Source organism: Garra rufa, chromosome 20 (assembly GCF_049309525.1).
Source record: "Garra rufa chromosome 20, GarRuf1.0, whole genome shotgun sequence".
Classification (NCBI taxonomy): Eukaryota; Metazoa; Chordata; class Actinopteri; order Cypriniformes; family Cyprinidae; genus Garra; species Garra rufa.
The window spans coordinates 6,230,926-6,240,114 of NC_133380.1; the positions used below are offsets into that span (position 1 = coordinate 6,230,926).

A 9,189-nucleotide genomic window follows, 5' to 3' on the forward strand; every position below is an offset into this window, starting at 1 on the left:
ATGAAAGAAAATGTGAGGATTAGAGGAACATGTTGGCTCTTTTCTTCTTCTTCCCATCACTGGTTATTCCGAGGCTTTCCTTCATCAAAGAGCGCACTAAAAACCAGCAGGCAATCGTTGGAATTGTTCCAGTATCCATGGAAACAAATCTAGCTCGTGGGCAGGCTGTGGGTCTACTAGAAGGAAAAAAAAAATCTACAGGAAATGACCTAACAAAGACTCTCTCCTCTCCGATTGCTCCCATTTTCCAGTTGCAGGGAATGAGTAATGCTTGGACAAGCAGTGTTTTCTTTTTTTTTTTTTCTTTAAAAAAAAAGCGTCTGTTACTTGTCTGGATCTGTACGGCAGACACATCGTGGGCTTCCAGCAGCAGACGGCTGTTTCGGTGTGCACTACATATGGTCTTCATTTCCCCAATGAAAGAGCCTCTATGTGCATGTGTTCCACTGAGTTTACATCCAAGCGCAAACAAGGGCTTCATGGGATTGAATACATTTTCTGTCAATCTGACGTGTCTCCGCCCACTCTGACAAACTGCCAAACTCCACACCAATCTGAACACAAACTCTTAAGACCTCCTCAGATTAACAATGCATATAACACTTTCATCTCAGGGACTAATTACATCCACACTTCTATTTGAAGACTTGTGTTTTTCTACTTAAGCACTGTTTTGACAGGATTCATTTGTTGAGTAGCATTGCCGCTATTTCTGTTAATGCTATCATGTTCTGCTGCAGATGGGATTATGATCTGCATTTATTATTTTTTAACGTGTTGGTGGCAGTGTATGTTTATATCAGATTATTTTTTCTGCTTGTTACAAAATATGGGGGTTTCAAAACATTACATTACTTCATTATGCTTTAGCATCAATATTTGCTCAACCAATGAGTTTGAAGCATCAGTTTTTCTGACCAATGGCAAACAAGGAGAGTTTTTGCAAATCCATTTAGTGATGCTACTGGTGCATGTTAGTTTTTTTTTTTTTTTAGTTACTGGCATTTTAATAATTACATTTTACACTGGATGACCTCTTAAAAATTCTTAAAGAAATGAATTTTCTGTTGCACAAAAGGGTATTTATAGTGAAAAAAAGGTTCTTTTCATTATTAAAATGTTCTTCACACAAAGAACCAAAAATGATTTTTCTATACCAAAAAGAATTTTTCACACTGATGCCATAGAAGAACCATTCTGATTCTTAAAATAACTATTTTAAGAACATTTTAAAAAACTAAAATTAATTCTACTCATTAATTCTCATTAATTCTAAAGAACCTTTTGTGCAATGGAAAGGTTCCATGGATGTTCAAGGTTCTTCATAGACCCATTGATGCCAATAAAGAACCTTTATTTTTAAGAATGTAGAACATTTCATTATTCTAAAGAATCTTTTGTGCAGTGGAAAGGTTCCATGGATGTTCAAGGTTCTTCATAGACCCATTGATGCCAATAAAGAACCTTTATTTTTAAGAATGTAGAACATTTCATTATTCTAAAGAATCTTTTGTGCAGTGGAAAGGTTCAAGGCTCTTCATAGACCCATTGATGCCAATAAAGAACCTTTATTTTTAAGATTGTAGAACATTTCATTAATCTAAAGAACCTTTTGTGCAGTGGAAAGGTTCCATGGATGTTCAAGGTTCTTCACAGACCCATTGATGCCAATAAAGAACCTTTATTTTTAAGAATGTAGAACATTTCATTATTCTAAAGAATCTTTTGTGCAGTGGAAAGGTTCAAGGCTCTTCATAGACCCATTGATGCCAATAAAGAACCTTTATTTTTTAAGAGTGTAGAACATTTCATTAATCTAAAGAACCTTTTGTGCAATGGAAAGGTTCCATGAATGTTAAAGGTTCTTCACTGAACCATAAAAGCAAATTAAGAATGTTTATTTTTAAGAATCTATTAAATCACTTTGAAAACTCTATTCTGGAACCTTTGTTTTCAAAAGTAAGTGAACCACAAACTATTTAAACCAGAATTCCATATATAAAAAGTTACACTCCTTTTCAGATTTATAAGATTTAAGAGATTTAAATTAGTAGGTTACATTGTACTTTGTATCAAAAATTAAGCAAAAAGTGAAATCACAAAGTGCATCTGCAAAACACAAATTTACCTCAGCTCCTTTTGGAATATTAGTCTGATTAAAGTTTTAGTTTCCAAATCACTGTTTTCAGCTTCTCATTTACATGGGAGTCAAAGCTGAGGTTTAAATCAATGGTGTAGTGCTGCATAATACTCCATCTGATAAAACAAAGACTACATACTGACCTCTCAGAGCACACCATAGGCCCACACCATCTGTGACCACCAAGTGGGCTTTGTTACCACGGTATGGCAGATCTGATGAGATTCAGATGGGGAGGGGGTCTTTATCTCTGTGTGCGCAAAGGAAAATCCTGAGGAAAAGTTCCACATTTTTGGCTAAAAACATGAAAAAAATGAAATTTTTTAGTGAGAAAATATATATATTTGTAGTTTAGTATACTCGACTACTTAATCCTTTTGAGGAATTATAGATGTGAGGCATGGTTTGACCCCTCGAAAGGGGAAGTAGGGAACATTATTAACCGCAGCCGTAATCAGTTCCTTGTGCAACAGGTAGGCTAGCCTTCCTGTGACGGAGAAGCCGGAATGACCGTGTGGCTTATCTTTCAAGCCCTAAATCAGTTGGGTTATCTGTGCTGAGATGTTTGATGGTGTGGAATAGTCATGCTAGCATCTTAGTGTGACTTCTCATTATGAATGAAACAGCTGCCTGGTGCGTCTCCATCTGGGACACAATGGCCTCTGAATACAACATGCTAATGAAACTGTGGCTGTAAACAAAGCCCCCAAAGAAGCTTGAATTCATCTATGCAAGCTCGGAGGCAGGTTCCAACCACACAAAACAGTTATCAAGAGATGACGTCAAAAAAAAAGGTCAAGGGAAATTGTGAACGATTTGTCGTTTTCAAAAGGAGTGGGACATAATAGCAGCCAAAACAAAATAAAACACACAAATGCAGAAAAAAAACTACATGCAAAATGTTAATTATTTTATCAAAATAAGAAGGAGCATACAAAATGCATGTTATTATTTATTTAGTACTGATCTGAAAAAGATATTTCACATGAAAGACGTTTACATATAGTCCACAAGAGAACATAATAGCTGAATTTATAAAAATTACCCTGTTCAAAAGTTTACATACACTTGATTCTTAACACTGTTGTTTCTTGAATGATCCACAGCTGTATTTTTTGTTTAGTGATAGTTGTCCATGAGTCCCTTGTTTGTCCTGAACAGTTAATCTGCCTGCTGTTCTTTAGAAAAATCTTTCAGGTCCCACAAATTCTTTGGTTTTTCAGCATTGTTGTGTATTTAAACCTTTTCCAACAATGACTATGATTTTGAGATCCATCTTTTCACACTGAGGACAACGGAGGGACTCATACGCAACTATTACAAAAGTTTCAAATGCTTACTGATGCTTTAGAAGGAAAAACGATGCATTAAGAGCTGGGGTGAAAACTTTTTGAATTTGAGTTTTGAAGATCAGGGTAAATATAACTTATTTTGTCTTCTGGGGAACATGTAAGTATCTTCTGTCACTTCTTAAGGGTAGTACTAAACAAAACAAAAAAAGATATTTAGGCAAAATAAGAAAAATGTACACATCCTCATTTCATTCAAAAGTTTTCACCCCCGGCTCTTAATGTATCGTGTTTCCTTCTGGAGCATCAGTGAGCGTTTGAATCTTCTGTAATAGTTACATATGAGTTCCTCAGTTGTCCTCAGCGTGAAAAGATGGATCTCAAAATCATACAGTCATTATTGGATAGGGTTCAAATTCACAAAAATACTGAAAAAAACTAAATTTGTGGGACCTGAATGATTGTTCTGAAGAACAGCAGGCAGTTTAACTGTTCAGGACAAACAAGGAACTCATGAACAACTATCACTTAACAAAAAAAAAAAAAAAAACAACACAGCTGTGGATCATACAGGTAACAACGCAGTAAGAATCAAGTGTATGTAAACTTTTGAACAGGGTCATTTTTATAAATTCAACTATTATTTTCTCTTGTGGGCTATATTTAAATGTCTTTCATGTGAAATATCTTATTCAGGTCAGTACCAAATAAAAAATAACATGAATTTTGTATGCTCCCTCTTATTTTGCTACAATAATTAACATTTTGCAGATTCTTAAACTGGTATAAACTTTTCCAATTCACTATCTAAAACATCAATTTGCATTCTCTTCAAATATATTTAAGTCACCATAATAGCTTAAATTCATCCTGACCTTTTCGACACACATAACACTATTTTAAAAGACCGGGTAAAAGGGAAAATTAAATATTCCACCAATAAAACAAGACAGACGCACTACAAGTGGGGCGGGCGAAGGGGCGGGACTTCACGACACAATTGACAGTGACCTCTCCAATCAAATCGAAGAACGGATTTACGTTACCATGCTCCTGTCCAATCACACATCAGTGAGGTTGCCGCTGTTCTCGACGCGCCTTTCAGTTCTCAGGTTCAGGCAGTTTTGATTCACTCTTCCTCCTCACGTCCGACCGTGTCCTACCTCATCCCATCATTTCTCGGACATTTTTCTTTGAAACATCTCTAGAAACCACCATGGCTGATACCGCTGTTGACACAACCACCACCCCTGAGGTCACCGCAAAGGTAAGTTCGATAAAAAAAGATGTATTTGATGAAATTTAACTTACCTGGTAATTAAAATTTAAAAGGCGAGTAATTCGTGTTAAGCTTTATCGGCGAGAAAACGTTAAAACGCTGTTCTGTCGAACAGCAGAATCTTTTTTTCGTTGTCCACAGTTCGCGCCGAGTCCTGTTTAACGTTAAATCAACGGTTAAATTGACCATTACGCGCATTTCATTCAAAAATAAGTCTGTGAGGACTCGATTCGACATGTGTTCCCATACGTAATCATATCTCATTAACGTTAGGTAGAGGGTTTCAGGAGGGAGTGAACTGGTGAGCCATCTGCCAGATTTTTTTTTTCCTTTCTTTGAATATTTTGTGTGTGTGTGTGTGTGTGTGTGTGTGTGTGAGTGTAAAGTCAAGGCTCTTGATCTCTGCCGCTGGAATAGGCGGGAATATCGCCGCCGCGTGCTGTAAATCGTTCGCGCCTCCCGCCCCCAGTCTCTCGAGCACGTTGTCTAGGCGCGCGCTCTGGCTCCTTTTGTTTCCAGCTCGGCGCGTGTGCGCGCATGCGCGTGCACGGCCCCTACCGGGGAATAAAATGGGGGGCAATGGGCAAGACTGCGCGAAATAACCTTAAGTGACCTCGACATGTGTGTCGGAACAATAGATTTAATTCACAAAGGCGAACGTGAATTGATCGTCTGTATAATAGATCTATTGTGGTGCAGATTTCAGAGAAACACATTTAAACAGCAGTTTTGATTAAACAAACACAACCTTTTCTCATTTTTATATTAGTTCAAGCTGAGTTCCGAATAACGATTAGAAGGCGACGCATTAAGACTAAACTTTTTTTTTTTATTTTTTTATATAGAAAAATTGTGCAAGTTCCTGTAAGTGTTTTTAAAGCTAGAACCTGAGTTGGTTTCATGACCCTGCTGTTGGTTTGCCATTTAATGTATTTAAAGAGGCACTCCGCCAGCTGGTGTGTGTGGTCTGTGGCTCATCTGTGTGCGTGGGTGGGGAAGAAACTCACGGAAACAAACTTTCCCCTTTACTACCTATGAAATAATCACACGCTGCATTGTTTATGCAGTCGAAGCGGGTTTATTTATTAACCGTAAACTTGTGCTTTATTTCAGGACTTGAAAGAGAAGAAGGAGGTGGTTGAGGAGGCAGCGGAGGCTGCGAAGGAAAACGGCAGCGAAGACGCACCTGCCAATGGAAATGGAACAGTAAGCGTTGAGTATTTCCCAGCAGGCCTTGTGGCTTTTGTCCCCGAGTACCCGCTCGCCACGCAGGTGTTAGAGGGCCCCCTCCCCCTCTTTCCTCGCGCTGCTCTTTGTTTAGGGTTCGAGCTGACTGACACAGATGCATCTTACAAGACTGTGCACGTGGTTTCTCAGCACATGGCTTTTACATAACTGACCTTCCCATAGACTTTGCGAATTATCATAATGATACTTAATCACTAACACTGCTTGTAAATCCCCAAATCTTCTAGTATCAGTTTCACACATGCTTCAGTTTCACTCTTTTTTTCTTTTTTTAGACTAATGGTGCTTCACATGAGGAAGAGGAAGCTCGTGAGGACGAAGAGGGTGGGGATGATGAGGAGGGTAAGTTTGACTCTGTCATCATTACATAATTTACTAGTGCGGAAACTGGTTATTGACTAGCACGTTCGGTTTTTAACAGCAGGAGAAGCAGAGGAGGAGGAGAACGGCGCTGAGAAAGAGGCAGACGGGCAACCCGTGAAACGTCCGGCGGAAGAGGAGGTGGGTTTTAGTTTCAGATGTGTTTCACAACATGTTTAATCAGCACCGTCCACGTCTAATCTTGGCTTGTCCGCTTTCAGGAGGCAGTCGAAACAAAGAAACAGAAGACAGAGGAGAACGGCGACTCCACAGAGGCCGAAGTCAAAGCCTAAAGTTCTCGCCGCCCTTCGGTAGCTCTGTCTGTATGGTCAGTTTGACCTAGTAGAGTTTGTGCTTTCCTGTATATCTCACAGACCTTCTTTTTTTTTGCCGCTACAAGATCTTTTTTTATTGCACTGAGGCCTATAACATCATGACCCTGTCCCTTTTTGTAAGAGCTTATTTATTGGTGTAGGACCAACATTAGAACCCTGTCTTAAAGGGAACAACGTTCACGTTTAACAAGCACACATTCTACTCTGTTATTTGACCAGCGGATGTACACGCAAGCAACTGAAAGCCTAAGGTTCTGTCATTTTTTTCATGGGTGACATTTTTCCCATCCACTAAAGACCAAAGATGAGTTTTAAGCAGGGGCTAATAGACAATGTTTAACCTGGTTGTGCTGCTAGAAGTTAATCCCTCGCTTTGGCAGATCAGTTAACATAACAGATGGCTCCTATGAATGAGAGAGGGGTTCCTTAGTCAACACATCGCCCGCCCTCTTAACATGTTAATTAACCCCTTTTTAAATCTTGAAGGTCTTTTGTTCCATATGCATTTAAAAGGATTGTATCTTTCTATCCTTATGTACAGTTTTGGGGTTTTTGTTTTATCATTGTGTTTTATATGGGAAGTGCAGAATGAAAAGGAAAAAAACAATCTATAACAGAACTGTATGCTGGTACTGGTGTTCTTTCAGTCCTTCAAGCGAAACCTTTTTTTTATTATTGTGTTTTGGTTGCTTTTTGACCACTGCTTTGTATAGTTTGGTTCAGGATTATAAATAAAAAAAACAGTCTTGTCTTTTTAAAACCAGTGCCTCTTGGGTCTTTTTTTTTAACGCTGCTTTGGGGGTTGGAAAAACTTTTATGCCGTTTGAAACAAGATTGGACATGCACCAAGTATGTGAAAGAGGACTGACCTTAAGTGGTACTCAAATTTATGGAAAAAATAGCTTGTTGCACAAGTGTTAAAGGAATAGCTTTCCCAAAAGTGAAATTTGCTTAAGTTTTACTTACACCCGGGCCATCAGATCAAAAGTTTATATCCCCCTTTTAGAATCTGCAAAATGTTAATTATTTTACCAAAATAACAGGGATCATACAAAATGCGTGTTTATGACATATTTCACATAAATTTGAATTTATAAAAATGACGCCGTTCAAAATTTTACATATGCTTGATTCTTAATACCGTGTTGTTGCCTGAATGATCCACAGCTGTGTTTTTGTTTAGTTCATGAATCCCTTGTTTGTCCTGAACAGTTAAACTGCTAGCTGTTTTTCAGAAAAATCTTCCAGGTCCATCAAATTCTTTGGTTTTCCAACATTTTTGTGTATTTGAACCCTTTCCAACAATAACTGTATGGTTTTGAGATCCATCTTTTCACACTGAGGACAACTGAGAGACTCATGCAACTATTACAGAAGGTTCAAATGCTCACTAATGCTCCAGAAGGAAAAAAATATGCATTGAGAGCTGGGGGTGAAAACTTTTTGAATTCAAAGATCAGAGTATATTTAATTTAATTTGTCTTCTGTAGCCTCTGAAGGGCAGTACTACATTAAAAATATATATTTAGGCAAAATAAGAAAAATGTACATATCTTTTGTTCAAAAGTTTTCACACCCCAGCTCTTAATGCATCTTTTTTCCTTATGGAACATCAGTGAGCGTTCAAACCTTCTGTAATAGTTGTATACGAGTCCCTTAGTTGTCCTTAATGTGAAAAGATGGATCTCAAAATCATACAGTCATTGTTGGAAAGGGTTCAAATGCACACAAAATGCTGGAAAACCCCCAAAATTTGTGAGATCTAAAAGATTTTTCTAAAGAACAGCAGGTAGTTTAACTGTTCAGGACAAACAAGGGACTCATGAACAGCTATCACTAAACAAAAAGCTGCGCCTGTGGATCATTCAGGTAATAACACAGTATTAAAAATCAAGGGGATGTAAACTTTTGAACGGGTTCTTTTATTTATAAAAATTCAGCTATTATTTTCTTTTGCTGTCTATATGTAAACATCTTTAATGTGAAATATCTTATTCAGGTCAGTATTAAACAAACAATAACATGCATTTTGAATGATCCCTCTCATTTTGGTCAAACAGTTAACATTTTGAGCTCAACTCTATATGTAGAAATGTAGCATTACATCACTCGCTCACCAATGGATCCTGTGTGAGCGAATGGGTGCCGTCAGAATGAGAGTCCAAACAGCTGATAACATAATCCACATCATTTTTTAAAGCAAAAGCTACATGATTATGAGAAACCCATCAAGATGTCTAACTTCAAACCAATACAAGAGTTCTATTCTTAATATTGCTTGCTCCAATGGAAAAAAGACATCTTGTCTGAATTAGGAGAGAAATATGCAGAGAAAAAGCACCATTTACAAGCAAAAACAGCTGTAAACAAATATGTCTGTGGAATTTGGTCTAAGAGAACAAGTGGAGATCAGCTTTTTCTTTGGAGCAGGCATTATTTGAATTATGAACTATTTATTTTAAAGTTCAAATACCTTAATGATGGATTAATTCTTACAAAGGTGTATATTACTTGTTAATGTTTTTATCATTCTGACGG

At 37.6% G+C, this 9,189-nt stretch overlaps 1 protein-coding gene across 2 annotated transcripts; it reads left to right on the plus strand.

Annotated features, from left to right (window-relative positions):
• Window positions 1-4,538: 4,538 nt before the first annotated feature.
• LOC141293974 (uncharacterized) lies at window positions 4,539-7,411 on the plus strand. 2 transcript variants are annotated; one of them, XM_073826045.1, is made up of 5 exons: window positions 4,539-4,696; window positions 5,822-5,914; window positions 6,232-6,298; window positions 6,378-6,457; window positions 6,538-7,411. In XM_073826045.1, exons 1-5 carry the CDS (start codon window positions 4,646-4,648, stop codon window positions 6,607-6,609), a joined length of 363 nt encoding a protein of 120 aa, XP_073682146.1. In that variant the 5' UTR covers window positions 4,539-4,645; the 3' UTR covers window positions 6,610-7,411. The 2 variants fall into 2 exon arrangements, with proteins under 2 accessions (XP_073682146.1, XP_073682147.1); XM_073826046.1 differs by having other exon boundaries at window positions 6,381-6,457.
• The last annotated feature ends 1,778 nt before the right edge of the window (window positions 7,412-9,189 follow it).